General features: G+C 47.2%; 1 protein-coding gene across 2 annotated transcripts; it reads right to left on the reverse strand.

Annotated features, from left to right (window-relative positions):
- Positions 1–3,427: 3,427 nt before the first annotated feature.
- Positions 3,428–15,857, reverse strand: ZNF12 (zinc finger protein 12). Of its 2 annotated transcripts, XM_023761430.1 has the most exons (7): positions 15,578–15,857; positions 14,925–15,171; positions 14,093–14,157; positions 10,683–10,809; positions 10,355–10,450; positions 7,375–7,488; positions 3,428–4,429 (listed from the first exon to the last, which is right to left on the reverse strand). In XM_023761430.1, exons 3-7 carry the CDS (start codon positions 14,105–14,107, stop codon positions 4,251–4,253), a joined length of 531 nt encoding a protein of 176 aa, XP_023617198.1. In that variant the 5' UTR covers positions 14,108–14,157; positions 14,925–15,171; positions 15,578–15,857; the 3' UTR covers positions 3,428–4,250. The 2 variants fall into 2 exon arrangements, with proteins under 2 accessions (XP_023617198.1, XP_023617197.1); XM_023761429.1 differs by having other exon boundaries at positions 4,296–7,488.
- Positions 15,858–16,123: the final 266 nt, after the last annotated feature.

Raw genomic sequence — 16,123 nt, forward strand, 5'->3', positions numbered from 1 at the left:
GGTTTTAGGGAAGACCCGGGCCTTTGGTTTTTCGGGGGGGGGCATGCCCCCGGTGCCCCCCCCCCCCCCCCCCCCCCCGCCTTCGTCCCAGCTCCTGGGGGTTTTGAGGCCCAGGGAGGTTCCGGCTAAAGCGAGTTTTTTTTTCTAGGCTCTGCTGGGCCCCACCAGCTCCACCGAGCCCTGAGGAAGGGAGCGTCAGGCCCGGACCCTCACCCCAAAGAACCCCCCCCCCCCGCCCCCCGCAGCCTCGGACCTGAGGCCCGTCAGAGCGTCAGGGGCGGCGGCCGAAACCAGAGCAGGACCAGGGCCGGGGCGACCTCCCCCCGCCCGGAGGCTGCGCGTCCCCGGGAGCAGGGAGGAGGCCGCGGGGACTGGCGGGCGCTAGGGATGGGCCGGGAGAAATCGCTCGCATTGTCCGGGTGCTGGCGGACTCCGCGGCGCGGGAGCTTTTGCCTTCAACTCCCACCCCCAAACGGCACCTCCTCCCCCTTCATTCTCCACGAATTCTGTCCAGAAGCCGACAGAAGCCGGGCAGCTTCCTACCCACATCCAGTCATCATGCCCGCATCTGGGGATGGGCTGCTCTGGCTTTCATCTCACGGGTCAAGAGCAGTTCAGGGAGGGTTTGCAGGATTATCGATTGTGTGTCATTTGACCCAAGGCAAAAAAAATATAAAAGGAGAAATGACGCGCCTAGGATCAATAAGAAGCGAACGGGAGAAGTCACAGTTCCCAATTCCTGTCTTGGTGTGTTGTCCACACAATCACATGGAAACACATTTCCTCCTAAAAGGCCCTTTGGAGAAACATCCCCTCAAATGAGAAGAAACAGGATGTTTTTTGGGGGGAAGGGACTCTTATCTTTTCCTTTTTATTGAATTTATTGGGGTGACCTGGTTAACAAAATTATACAGGTTTCAGGTGGAAGAAACGGTTGTGTTTTGTTTTTAAAGACCTATGTTTAAGGCAATGCTATCTCTGATAAGGGTTTAATCTCCAAAATTTACAGGGAACTCAAACAACTTAACAAAAGGAAGATTAAACAATCCAATAAAAAAAATGAGCAAAGGACCTAAATAGACACTTTTCAAAAGAGGACATACAGAAGGCCAAGAGACATATGAAAACATGCTCAAAGTCACTAATCATCTGAGAGATGCAAATCAAAATGACAATAAAAAAACAAAACAAAAAACAAACCTATGTTTAAGCGCCTGTCTCCTTTTCCAAAGCTTTATGAGGATTCTCGGAAATACAAAATACACCTTGTAGGTCCTGCCCTCCCCCATCCCCAAATATCAGTTTTAATTAAGGCATCATATTTCGTCTTTTGAGATACTTCTGTTTTAAATGTTTCTGTGTTAGTGAGAGGGAGACAGATAATTAATGGAGCAGTGAACATCGCAGGTTTAAGGAGTCACAAAGGCACGGATGTTACCCTCCTCTCCTTCTCCAGGGTTGAAGGTTACCAGCTGGCGTGTGGAGGTTTTTAGGAGGACAGTGGAGGTGCTGCCGGGCCAGCCAGCTCTCATTCTGTTCCTCTTTCCTCCTCTTCCAGTTTCCAGGAATGCCTTCCCAGGTTTCCACACTCTTCCAAGAACAACAAAAAATGAGCAAATCCCAGGTTAGTTGTTTCTTTTCTTTATCCCTTATTTTCCAGTGGATTTCATGGCTTTTGTATATGTTATTAAGTGTGTTCAGATGTGAAGATGGAAAAGTGGAATTTGATTAAAAGCCTATTTCCAGGTAAATGAAGAGTGAGTAGCTCTGGTCTGTGTAGGTCATGTGATCCTGTCATTTGTGTAGGTCATGTGGTCCTACAGCCACCAAATTACTTGAAAGTATTTTCTGCCATGTTGAGGGTTGCATTTTACTGTGTTGATAGTGTCTTTTTTAAAAAGATATATTATTACTGATTTCAGAGAAAGAGAGGGAAAGATAGATAGCATCAGTGATCAGAAAGAATCATTGATTGGCTGCCTCCTGCTCACTCCACACTAGGGATTGAGCCCACAACCTGGGCATGTGCTCCAACTGGGAATCAAACCCTGACCTACTGGTTCATAGGTTGATGCTCAACTGTCACATAAAGGCACCATGGAGGGCGAGGGTGTGTACAGTGTAGAAAACTATTCCACGTTTTCTTCAGCTGCCCGACAGCATCTGGCTGCCAAAACCTCCCTGGGAGGAGTCACGTCATTCTTCCCGCAGAGCTGGCTCCCATTCAGACTAGTCCTGTGGCCCACGACCTGCTCTTACTTCAGTGGCATCTCAGAGTTGGGCTATGGAAATAAGTCAGCAGCCTGTGCTAGTTCCTCGATTTGGCAGGAATCATAAGACTTTAAATTCAAGGAAAGCAAAGCAATTTATTTGTGATGTAGATATCGCTGTGATGAGAAGAAAAAAGCAATATGATTAAAAAATGTATTTCCTTGCCCTAACCGGTTTGGCTCAGTGGATAGAGCGTCGGCCTGCGGAATGAAAGGTCCCAGGTTCGATTCCGGTCAAGGGCATGTACCTTGGTTGCAGGCACATCCCTAGTGGGAGGTGTGCAGGAGGCAGCTGATCAATGTTTCTCTCTCATCGATGTTTCTAACTCTCTATCCTCCCTTCCTCTCTGTAAAATATCAACAAAATATATTTAAAAAAATAAATAAAAAGTGAGGCTCTTTAAAAAAAAGAAGTATTTCCTTGCTGTTTAATTGGAGGCATTGTATAAAGCTGGCCATTATCTGCAAGCAGGTGGCCTAGGAACATCATCCTTTGGGGAGCTTGCCTGGATGGCCCAGCCAGGCACAGTGAAATGGAATAAAGAGGGCGACCGTTGTCTCAGGTAGAATGTGGCCCATGTCTTCATTTTGCCTATTTGAGAGGCCATGGGAGCAACAATTGAACCAATGCTTCACTAGCCCTAGGACGATTTAAAAAATGGGAGAATCTCACCTCCACGTGTCAGGAAGGGGTGGCCTCTTGCTCAGGCCTGGAAAACCCCTCAGGGTTCCTAATCTGCTCACACCACTCCTTATGAGGTCTCTGTGTTCACAAAGCAAGTACTCACATCGCCTGGACTGTCTTCAGTTCTTATGTCCGACCCAGCCCACATTGCTTTCTTTCACTAACTCTGCCCTGAGTCTCTTCCAGGATGGCCTGAATAGTTCAGACCTTTTCAGATGTCCCATTCCATCAAATCTGAGACAAACCATTACTTCAAGTACCTCACAGGCAGTACTTACAGGAAGAGGAGAAACAGGGCCAGTTAAACCAGAACATGCTAACTTCAGAGATATAATAACATGACAACACAGACATCTGGGAAACTGAACAATTACATTTCTGGATTACTGAAGAGGCCATGTAGGACCACTTACACATACAGCCCTTCTATGTGTAGGGCTCCATCAGAAAAAAAGAACGAGGTAAACCATGTAAACTTTTCAAATATTTTACTTAAAATGCATACTGTGTATTGAAGCTATAATGATGACACATGAGCGTGGAAACCTTGGTAGATAGCATTTCAACAAATATACTGAAGGGGTGGCCTCTTAAACTGAATACATGGTTCTTACACAGAACTCTACAACCTACCAGACCTTTGAGTCTTGTGGCACAGTCACAATCATCGTCCTAGAAGAACAGAGGGAAAGTGCTGAGCAACAGAACAGGTGCCACGAGTGGTGGAAATAATGAAAAAATGTGGCCATTCATCTCAGTGGTGAGGAATAAATTATTCAAAAAACACAGGCATCAGGCTAACCACTGGGAACAAAAGTAGGTTGTTACCTTACACCATATGTTGTCAACTAACAGTGCAGCAACAATCTATGAATAATATGAATGAACCTAAACAAACTTTATGCCATGCATTATAAAAAGAAAGATTATATCAGCTTCCGAAGGTCCTTAAGTTGGTGATTAACGATTCATGGAAACAGATACACTTAATTGTTTCTAATGCTCAACCTACTTACATCAAACTTTACAGAAAACAAGATAAATCTCTATATCAACACCTCAAAAGAAATGATTTACCTAAAGTCCACTTCTCAGTTGTGTGACTCCTACAGAATGTCACTTTGTATCTTGTTATCAATAAAAGAGCAACGCCAAATCCACTGGCTGGAGAAGATACTGAGTCTTGCACAGAAGAACAGTCCTGAGGCGAAGTGGCTCCATGGATGGCTGGTCCAGTGGCTCAGCATCCCCTTCTGGGCCCCAGTTCTTCGTCTTTCTGCTCTGCCACACTTTAGTTATACGTCATTGTTGAGACATAACCAAGCATCACTTCCCAGCAAGGCAACGTTCAGTGCAAGATTCCACGTCAACCGCAGGATTCCTTGAATATTTGAGGAAACCTTTTCCAAAAATAACATGTTTGGTATCTCCTTTGTATATGTGTCTAGAATTGGGTCCCAAGACCACCCCATTGCTGGTAATGAGAAAGGGATTATCATTACTGGTTGAAACTGATCAGGATTTATCCCCATTCCATGGATACCCAAACTCTGCCAAGCAAACAGTAAGGAGCAAGTGGCGAGGGTGGTTACTCAACAATGTCTGCCACAAACCCACGAGAACATTTTCTTCAATCAGGAACAGGAAGGAGGAGAGCACAATGTTTAAAAATACTATCATATAAAAAATACACATAATTCCTAAATTATATAGTATGGTGGTTTGCACATTTACATTTGTGTAGGCATCCAAATAAAAATAGATGAGAAATTAGATAAAAACAGGAATATTTTAAGTTCAGTTTTAAAATGTATAGAGTTCAATGAATACTACAGTTTTTCTCACTACTTGTGACTTCTGGCATTAACAATTTAAAATTACCTATGCAGCTTTCTATCTATTTTATACATCATTTTCTATCTCTTGCTGACTCAGATATAGTTGTGAACATTATAAAAAACACTGACTTCATTTTGGCAGTGTTTAGTTATTTAGTTCATTAACAATAATCAAATACATCTGTAAGTGCTAGGGAAGAGTACAGGAAGAAACATACTTTATATATACCAAATATTAGTTCAATGGCAATGCATACTAAGTACTAACATGGCTGTACTATTAAAGTGGTTAATCCTACATATGTCACATGATTCCAAATGAACATACAATCCCTGTAATGTACCATTCTAAAAAGCAAGTTAACAAAGGCCTACATGCTCAGGACACACTCATGTATGAGTTTAATGTGGCTGTACTGTGGTCCTGATCAGCTATCTAGCCTTACCGCTTCTATTTACACAAGGAGTACATGTATCCACAATATATATATTACAAAAAACTTGATATTATATCAGAAATGTAACTTTTAGTATTAATAACTTCCAGAGGAGTGTTTTCCACATTCTGTAAAATGACAGATCTCCCTTGGAATGAATTCCCTGATATATGAAACAGTCTGACTCCATGGAAGTGTATATACATTCTAGGTGTTCACACATTTTACAGTCCGGTATCCAACAAGTCGTGTGTCTTGTAGTTGGGGTTTCCACCCTGTGAATTCTCGGATTACAAGTTTGAGTAATGCACAGAGGTGGGTCCACTTTCCCCTGTGTGAACTCTGACTTAACAAAGGTAGGAGTTAAATACATTACACTGAAAGGGTTCTCATGTAAAATGAGGTCTGACTTCAGAGAAGCCTTCCCACATCAAGCGCATTCATATTCCCTCGCCTGTGGCTCCTCTGATGGCTATTGAAGGCTGATCTGTAGTAGAATCTTTTCCCACATTCATTACATTCATAGGGTTTCTCTCCTGAATGAGTTCTGTAATGTATAGTAAGGTAAGACATTCGCGAGAAGGCCTTTCCACATTCATTACATTCAAAGGGTTTCTCTCCGGAATGAATTCTATGATGTATGGTGAGATATGACATCTGAGAGAAGAATTTTCCGCATTCGTAACATTCATAGGCTTTCTCTCCAGTGTGCGTTCTCTGATGTCGATTAAGGGCTGAATTCTGACAAAAGGCTTTCCCACATTCATTACATTCGTAAGGTTTCTCTCCTGAATGGATTCTATGATGTATCGTGAGGTATGACATCTGAGAGAAAAACTTCCCACATATATAACATTCATAGGGCTTCTCCCCTTTATGTATTCTTCGATGTCTACAAAGGGCTGAATTCTGGTAGAAGGTTTTCCCACATTCATTGCATTCATAGGGTTTCACTCCTGAATGAGTTCTATGATGTATAGTGAGGTATGACAACTGGGAGAATAATTTTCCACATTCATTACATTCATATGGTTTCTCTCCGGTGTGTACTCTCTGATGTCTCATGAGGGCTGAATTCAGGTAGAAGGTTTTCCCACATTCATTACATTCATAGGGTTTCTCTCCTGAATGAGTTCTATAATGTACAGTGAGATATGATAACCGAGAGAAAAATTTTCCACATTCATTACATTCATAGGGTTTTTCTCCTGTGTGTGTCCTCTGATGTGTTGTGAGGGTAGATTTGCGGCAGAAGCATTTCCCACATTCATTACACTTATAGAGTTTCACGCCTGTGTGAATTTTATGATGGTCATTAAGTGCTGACTTCTGAGAAAAGGTTTTTCCACAGTCATGACAAACATAGGGTCTCTCTCCTGAATGTGTTCTCTGGTGTTGGGTGAGGTGCGTCTTCTGGCAAAATGATTTTCCACAATAACTACATTCATAGGGCTTCTCTCCTGAGTGAGTTCTCTGATGTTGAATGAGGTGTAACTTCTGGTAGAAAGTTTTCCCACATTCATTACATTCATAGGGCTTCTCCCCTGTGTGTGTTCTCTGATGTACAGTGAGAGTTCCCTTTTGGCAGAAGGATTTCCCACACTGATTACATGCGTAAGGTTTCTCTCCTGTGTGAGTCCTCTGATGTATAATGAATTTTGACTTTTTACAGAAGGATTTCCCACATGCATTGCATTCATAGGGTTTCATTTCCATATGAGATGTTGGATGTACACTGAGGTTTGACATCTGGAGAAAGGCTATTTCAGATTCATTCCACTTATAGGGCTTCTCCTCCATAGGATTAACAAAAACTGCATCCTTTTGAAAGGCTTTCTGGCATTCAATATATTCAAAGGGTTTCTCCAAAATATGAATGTTCTGATAAATACTTTCTTTATTTAGAGTATAAGCTTCCCCATTTTGATTAAATTCATAAGATTTCTCCCCTGGGTGAGTTTTCTCAAGCTTCACATGGAGAAGTGATTTCCCACAGGCACTACATTCATCAGGCTTCATTCTTGCATAACTTCCGTCACTACTGATATATTCTGAAGTGGATTTTAAACTCTTTTCACATGAGTCACATTTATAGGATGTTTTTCTTGAAGGAACAGGGTTTGTTTCCACATTAAAAGTCTTACCAAGAACATCACCTCTCTCTTCAATCAGGGTTTTGTTGTTGATGGATAGAGTTTGCCTGGAATGTTTGTCTTCACTTTCCTGGACTCTCTCTATCAGGTCGACTTTCCAGACTTCTGAAAAGAGGCAAAATTAACCAAATTTTGTACATCTTCCTTCATAAGATACGGGATGAGACATACATAACCATTTGGTTGTGGCATAGATGCTAGCTTCATACATGAAAATAATTCCATGCATACCTTTTCCCTATTCTTTTTCTTGTGTATGTTAATCCTCACCCGAGGAGATTTTTTCCATTGATTTTTTAGAAAGAATGAAAGGGAGGAAGGGATGGAGGGAGGGAGGAAGGGAGAGAGAGAGAGAGAGAAAGAGAGGAAGAAAGAAACATCGATGGGAAAGAGACACATCAATTGGTTGCCTCCCCACATGTGCCTTTGACCAGAATCAAATCTTCAACCCTTCAGTCCTCAGGCCAATGCTCTAACCACTGAGAAAAATGGCCAGGACTCCCCGTATTCTTTAGTTTGAAAAATCTCTCTTCCCCCTCTCTCCTTCTTCCTCTCCCCAGTGGTGACAAAAGGGGGGAATTAACTGACAAAAACACAAGCATCTTTGACTTTTACTACTTTATAAGATCTTGTTCAAAACTGAGTATAGAGGTAAAATAGAAACACAGAACAGCAGACAGGATGCCGATGAATGACTGACAATACAGACAGGAGAGAACTGCCACAAATGGAGTCCAGTGACAGCAATAAGAAGCACTGCTGGATAGGAGGGTGGGAATACCTCTCCAAGGATGGATCTGTTTTGGAGGAGGAGAAGCAGAACTTCACACAGCATCATTCCTATCAGCTTGGGAGAGGGAGCCCACAGTGTAAGGCTTGATGTATCAGCTTGTCCCGAGATGCTGTGGCACCGCCAACACCCAGCTCCCTTTCAACCCCAAGCCTCTGTTCCTGCTCTTTCCGTCTGCTTGACTTCCAGCCTTGGTCTACTCAAAACCTCTCAGGGGGTTTCCATGCTTTCAGAAAACACTTCTCAAATCCTATCTCATCTCCAGTAGCTCCATTTTTCTTTAAAGTTGAATGTAATTACTCTCCACACAATCCTTTTTGCACAGTGATTCAGCCTTGTGGAACATTAAAATCCCATGTGAAATTCTGGGTTTCAAATTACTCCACAGGGCTCTGTCCTCTTTTCTTAACCAAAACCCATCTCTTAGGAAGTATGACTCTATTTCCTATAGCTTTTGAATCCCTAAGTAGAAATTAGAGAAGCTGTTCTTAATCTGAGTCACGTGGGTATCTGTCAAGTACCTACAGGATATATGAGATGTGACCTAGACATGCATGCTCAGAAATAATGACCTGTAAATTACTTCTGAATGAGGAACAAGAAAGTTCTGCTGCCCTAGCTTGCTCAGTGGATGGAGCGTCAGCAGCCTACAGACTGAAGGGTCCCAGGTTCAATTTCAGCCAAGGGTACATGCCCGGGTTTCGGGCGCGATCCCCTATAGGGCGCGTGCAGGAAGCAGCCAGTCAATGATTCCTACTCATCATTGATGTTTATATCTCTTTCTCCCTTCACTAAAATCAATAAAAATACATTACAAAAAAAAAAAGTTCTGCCACCTGTCTGGCTCCTCGGATAATAAGAGAAATAACTGTGTACTACACGTTACATACTACAGCGAAGGGAATATGCTCTTTTCTTTGCAGGATTATAATCCAGGGGAGGAATGAGCCTCAAGCTAAAAATATATACCATCAGATAATAGATTCCTTGATCAGACCTACGAGTGGTGTGAAGAGATTAGAGTAAAGGAAAGAGTTGGAAGGAAAAACTTCAAGGAGGGAAGGGTTTGAAAATCTGAGCTCCGACTCAGAGAATGTGTTATCTGGCCAGATGAAGCACACCCACTGAAAGGCGAAGCTGTAGGGACAACGATCACCGGAACAGAACACATTTTGTAATGTGGAATAAATGGAGTTTAGCAGCGTTTTTAGAAACAACTGAAAGTTGATTTCCAGGCAATCCAGGGCTATGATTGTGGTTATTCTTAGAGGATGAGGAAGTTAAGTTCCTTGGGAATTAACAGGGAATCACTGTAGGCTCATCCTGTGAAATGAGTGAAGGGTTAACTGGAACTTCGGGTAAACACACCTTGCAAATCCAAGTAGAATGAAGGTGTACCCCCCGAGGACAGGGCAGATAAGGCACATAAACCTGATGAACAGAAACCCCGGAGACCTGAGGCAGGAGGAGCCCTTTACGGAACAAACCCCTGGAGGAGGAAGCAGATCCACATTTGTGGAGGCGCGGGAGGGGGAATGAGTCATAGTTCCTCTCTGTACATTGTCCTCATTATGAAGGCACTGGGGACAGAAGAGCAACCGGAAAGAAGAGAGACAAAGTGAACAGCACTCGGGAAAAGAGGGAGACCCAGTTCCTGCTGTCACCACAATGAGGAAGGGCTGGGGCTCAGGAATAATGAGCAGCACAAGCCCACATGACCACACAGGTGAACAGATTTCACTGGCTGAGGCCCAGGTCGGGGTCTGGGATCTTACCTCAAAGAGAAGTGACAAGTGGAAGTGGGGACAGAAACACATCTGAGGCAATGCACTTTAACGGAGGTGGAGGCACTAACAAGGTCACATAAATTACATTGTAGTAACAGACTTATGAATGCCCCGAACAAAAAGAATCTATGACAATGGGTCACTGAAAACGCCGCGAGAGCGAGCGAGACCCGAGGTTTAAGAGAAAGCGACTGGATTTGGTTCCGGGAAGTAAGCATGGAAAAGCTCTAAAACAAGTCTTTGTGGGGAAGGAGGACGTCTTTGGAGTGAGAGTCAGGTAGCTAAAGCACACAGCGAACCACCTCTAGTCACTTCTGAAGATTTGGAACCATGAACAATTCCAGAAAAACACTGCCAAGTTAGCAGTCACCTCCTCACCGCCTCCCAAACACACCTGGGCGACTGTGAAGTAGGACTTCTCCTTCTACTCTCCAGGGCTCTTCTCCTTGCTCCAGCTTGATGATAACTTCCGGTTTGACAAGGTGACACCCTATTAACAGAAAGGAAAGAGAGCTGGAGCCTGGCTACTGGGCTTCTGCAGAAAGTGGTGCCTTGCAAGAATCACAACCGAAGTGCCCCTCTGAGCTGTGCCAAGATTCACTGGGAGGTAAATGCCCTTCCTGGTGCCCAGAACACATTATTCACATTTATCCCATCAAATTCAAAGTCAGAAGATGTGTGGGAAATCCCCTATGTCTTAGAAACTCAGCCGCTCTGCTCACCCACAGAGATGAGGTGGCTGTAGTTCTCCAGCATCACGTCCCTGTAGGTGGTCTTCTGCTCCGGGCCCAGCTGCTGCCACTCCTCCTGGGTGAAGTCCACGGCCACGTCCCTGAATGACACTGGCTCCTGTAATGGCAGCGCGATGGGAATTGGGGATGTGGACAAGGTGTCCGGGGACAAGAGCTTACCAAGCTCACTGATCAAGGCAACCAGGAGCCCTGTAACCCTCTTATGTTACAGGTTGTGGGAGGGAAACAAAGCTCTCAGGCAGACACTGAGAGTTCACTCAGAGTTCACACCCAAAAAGAAACAGTCTTGACTGTGAGCCGGACACTCCTGGCTGCTGGGGAGACTCAGACAGTCAGGAGCAGCCTGCCCTGAGGAGCGCAGGCCTGAGGGGCACTCGTGAAAACAGGGGGCACTTGCTCCTTCATTCTGCTTCCAGAACACGATCAGTGTTGGTTCTCCTCTTGCTCCCAGCTGCTCCTGCTCAGTCTCCTCGGCTGGCTCCTCCTCCCTCCAAGTCATCCCCAGACGGAGGGCTCTGGGTTCCCTTCTGGTTCCTGTACTCTTTGCTGTCTGCATTCACCAGATGGTGCTCCCATCTGGCCTCATGGATTTCATTACCACCTATGTATCGGCATTTACCAAATGTATATCACCAGCCCAGATTCTCTCCTAAATTCCTGACAGGTCCCAGATCTCAAACTCAACATGCCCGAAATTCAGCTGCTGCTCCTGTCCAAACCTGTCCCTCCAGCTTACGGGAGCCAATCTGCAATTCCGCCAGTTACCAAAGCCACAGGCAAGCCAGGCAGCAGCAGCCTCGTGTACTGTCCTGCATGGTAAGCCTGCGGCAGGTCTGACCAGGGCCCACCACAAGAACGGTCAGCAACCATTTCTATTTGTAATGCATTGTTACTGCTTGAAAACAGCATGACTGTGACTGTTCTAAACCAATGTGTGATTTGGTGACAGCTTTAAGTACTAGTAGCTTGGCCAAGTTCACTTTTATGCATAAGGAGAGGGGAAATTGCATTGTTCTTCCTCTGGCTTAAAACAGAAGCTCTGCCCTGGCTGGTGCTGCTCAGTAGTTAGAGCGTCAGCCTGTGCACCAAAGGGTCATGAATTTGACTCCCGGTCCAGGGCATGTACCTGGGTTGCAGGTTCAATCTCCAGCTCCAGTCAGGGTCCGTGCAGGAGGCAACCATTCGATGTGTCTCTCTTACATCAATAGTTCTCTCTCTTCCCCTTCGCCTGCCCTCCCTTCCACCAATTCTAAAAATCAATAGAAAAAAATATTCTCGGGTGAGGATTTAAAAAAAAAAAAGCAGCTTTGCGGGCACTTTTAATTTTAAGGAAATGGGTTTCGGAAACTTGGATAACAAATTAAGAAACCAATCAGAACTGCAGATATTTAGGACTTTAGGTTAGTTACAGAAGATGAAGGAACAACCAGTAACAGTGTGTTTCAGAAGACGACTCAGACCAATCGCTGTCAGGGACAACTGTATGGTCACAGGATGAGAAGTGTTAGATGTTGTCACACAGGCTGGAACGTGGGGCATGGGAGTGAGAATAATTTGTGACCATCCCAGTCACTGCCCCGAGAGCGAGCTTCCCCGCAGTGGGGAGGGGAACACCGGCGCCTTACATTTCCCGAGGCCTGTCGTAATGGCCGGGACAGGGAGGAAGCACCGGATCCCGTTGGTAAAGACGGGAGAAAAAAGTGTTCCCCAGAGGACTTCAACCAGCCTCAGGCCTCACCAGGGACAGTGAGAGCCTACTGGGCAAGGACTGTGGCCCAAGGATCCCGAGCCAGCAAGCGTCCTCTTTCCTCCTGCACATCAGGAGAAAGGACGACACTCAGACCCGCCAAGCTCCAGTCAGCAGTTAGCACGCCGTCTGCGTGGCCTTCTGAGGAAAGCGACTGACATGGCTCCAGAGTCCGGAAGGGGAGAATTTTTCAAAATGAAAATATTACAAAATTATATGGTAATCCTGGAAAACAAAACAAACTTGGGAAACAATGTTTACTAATGTGACTCAAACTGGAAAAATTTATAAACACTTAAGACTCTAAGTCACAAGAAAAGCAAAAGAAAACACCAGTATCCTGATACCAAGACCGGCCCTTCCCCACCCAGTGACCTCGCCTCACACTCAGAAGGGACAGTTCCACCCAGGCTGTGCTCACCCTCACCCCAGAGCTTCCCATGCACTGCTGGGGGCCGGGGCTCTGTCATCTCCCACAACTACTTTTATGAATGATCTCCTCCAAGGAGAATAGAAGCTCCTGGAAAGAAAGAACTGCCTCTTAAAACCAAGTCCCAGGAAAGATCTGTACAGAAACCAACACCGGGCACTGCCGATGGGCGAAGCAGGAGTGGTTGAGGCTGGGAGTGGCGAACCTCCAGGCGTCTGTAGGCTAGATCATAGGGGAGGGGCAGGGACAGAATCAAGGCTGCAGGCTGCCAGATAAACCATGATGGGACATGAGGAATCTGTGCCAGACACGTCACCGCACAGTCTGCGGTGCAACCCCAACAGATGATGGGAGAGATACCTGGGGAGACTTAATTGAAGGGTGAGAGGGCCACCCCTCCGATGGCCTTGGTTTTACCCCTGGATCAAGCATTAACAACAGTGGATCTATGGAACAGCAATGTTTTCGTCACCAGCAAAGTTATATGCACGGAGTGCTCCCTGGGCAGTAGCCCTTGGCTTACAGGAGGCACAAGGCACGGATGGCAATGGCTTAGGGCTTGTTACTTAGAACGGCTAGTCACAATTACAGTGACATCGTCGATGAAATCTTCTTTTTTTTTTTTTTTGTTAATCCTCAACCAAGGATATCTTTCCATTGATTTATAGGGAGAGTGGAAGAGGGAGAGAAAAGCAGAGAGGAACATCGATGTGAAAGAAACACATTAATTGGTTGCCTCCTGCATGAGCCCCAGCCAGGGCCTGGGCTGGGGAGGAGCCTGCAGCCAAGGTACGTGCCCTTGACCGGAATCGAACCCAAGACCCTTTGGTCCTCAGGCTGATGCTCTATCCACTGAGCCAAACCAGCTAGGGTGTCAACAAAATCTTTAAAACCATGAGAAAACAAGTGGCTGCTTTTGGCTGGTCAATGTAAGTCAAATAAATATTGGACGGTATTTGTCATTTTTTGTGATGAATGTCAGAACACGAGTCCCGGCTGTACTTTGGCTTTAAGAGCGCGGGAGGATCATGCTATCTACACAAACAAACATGATAAATGCGTGGTGCTGACCTGCTGCTCTGTGTTTTGTCTGATTATATCTTTATCTGGTCTACCTTCCCATTTTAAAGTTTGAACTATTCACCTCCAAGAGATGTATTATAAAACAAACTAGGGAAGAAATACGTAACCAGAAAAACTCACCAGAGATTTATTCATTTTCTGCTGCTCTTGGAAAAACGAGGAGGACTGTGAAACCAGAGGCAGACCTGGAGAAGGAAAGTGCAGGCAGCAAAGTTAGGAGTGATCTGGCCTGCCAAGGACGTACCCTTCCTGTGTAAGAACTCTCCAGAAAGTCCCATCAGACACCTTGGGAGACTGTCTCTTTAAACCTTCAGAAGTGACTGGGAGAATGATGAGGGAGAGCCCACCTGTGTGTCTGTAACTCCCATATCCTTCGGTGACTGAGTGGATACATTTCTCATTAGTGAATGAACATCAAAGCCTATTGAAGTAATCCTCCATCATCATGCCCTAGAGGCCGGGTGCATGTGCACCGATGGGGTCCCTCAGCCTGGCATGCGACCTCTCGCAATCGGGACCCCTCGGGGGATGTCAGACTGACAGTTTGTGCCCAGTCCGCACAGGCCAGGCTGCCGGACCCCACCGCACCAGGCCTCTAGTACGCATATAAGATCGTTGGTTAATCTCTTCCTTCCCCCGCCCCCTCCCCTTCTCTCTGAGATTCATCAATCTATTCCATGTTTCCATGCCTGTACTTTGAGCGCCTGCCCCCTGGTGGTCAGTGTGCATCATAGCTACCGGACAGTTGGCGGATAGGTCACTTAGGCTTTTATATATATATAGAAGATAAAAGGAGAAATTTTGTTACAGTCATCTATTTTCTTACACTTTTAACAAGATCAAGAAGCCCACAGGATGCTGAGTAAAGGGATACACTCAAGCAGGGTTAAGTCTTTAAATTTTTTGTAGAAACTTGAGAACAAAAAAATCTCTTAAGGAACTTTGACTTAACTATAATACAGGGCACAACGCTTGCCCTGGGAGCCTGAGTCCTGTTTGCGATCTCACCTACAGGCGGACACCCGGGCAAGTCCCACCCTTCTCAGGCCCAATCTCTTCCGCTGTCACCGAGGAGCAGGACGCCCCCTGCAGGCTCATCTAACCGCGGCACCGGGACTGCACAGGCAGCTCCGAGGGGAGTGGGCACACGCTTAGGCCGGTGAACTAGGTCCTGGTGGACGTTTAGAGACGCTGGGAACCTGGGGAGGGCGAGGCGGAGGAAGGGGTGTTGGGGGTGCAGGGAGCAGGGGCACCGACGAAGCCCAGGCCAGTCCAGGGGGCGCCCGCTCCCGGCAGCCTGCCCCTCCGCCTCTGACACTCGGGGTCCCCGGGAAGCGGTCCACGCTCCCGGCTGCAAACTCCCGTGTGCTCGTCCGGGGCGAGTCCCCAGCCCTGCTCACCGCGGCCGGGAGGACCCAGAACTGCCGCGGCCGCCAGCGCACGACCGCCCCTCGGGACTCGCTGACCTGCCCCCAGGCTCCCGCGGCGCCGCCGCTTCTCTCCCGGGGCCCCCGCCTCTGCGCCTCCCAAGCCGCGTCCCCGAGGAGCCGGCTCTGGGCCTACGGGACACACACACTCAGGAGAACGTCCCTCCCGGGAACTCACCGCCTCGCCGCGATGCCGACGGGCCGGGCCCGACCCCGCCGCCGCCGCCGCCGCCCAGCTCCTCGGGCCTGGCTCGCGGGCTCCGGGGCCGCCTCCGGGTCCCCGCTCCAGACTCCGCCCGCACAGCCCCGCGCCCGCTGCTTGGCGGCCGGACGGGACAGCGCCCAGCCCCGCAGGCCCCGGGATCGTCGCCCAACAGAGGCCAAGGCTTGGGCACCAGGGGCAGCGGTGACCTGGGCTCGGACAGGAAGCGACAGCAGCGCGGCCGCAGGGCGCCTGGGCTAACAGGCACACAGCCCGAGTGCACATGCGCAGGAGGACGCCGGAAGTCGCCGGCCGGGGCCCACCCGGGGCAGCGGGACTATTTCCCATAAGTCTGCGTGCCGTCCCGTTAGGGAGCGTCTTCCAAGTCTCCAGCTCGTCCGGCGGTGGAGGGGCGCTGTGCTGGGAGAGCTCGCCGCCCGGGCGGGACGCCGGGTTCCCATTTGTCTTTCCTCCTGTGAGGAATCAAGGAAGGGTGTCTCAATCCCCACATTCCGGCGCGGG

This window comes from Myotis lucifugus, unplaced genomic scaffold (genome assembly GCF_000147115.1).
Source record: "Myotis lucifugus unplaced genomic scaffold, Myoluc2.0 scaffold_208, whole genome shotgun sequence".
Lineage (NCBI taxonomy): Eukaryota > Metazoa > Chordata > Mammalia > Chiroptera > Vespertilionidae > Myotis > Myotis lucifugus.

Coding starts and splice junctions, on each gene's coding strand:
- ZNF12 (XM_023761429.1), bottom strand. Junction 10,451..10,682: donor CAGCCACCTCATCTCTGTGG/GTGAGCAGAGCG, acceptor TTCTGTTAATAG/GGTGTCACCTTGTCAAACCG. Junction 7,489..10,354: donor CCTACTTCACAGTCGCCCAG/GTGTGTTTGGGA, acceptor GCCTCTTTTCAG/AAGTCTGGAAAGTCGACCTG.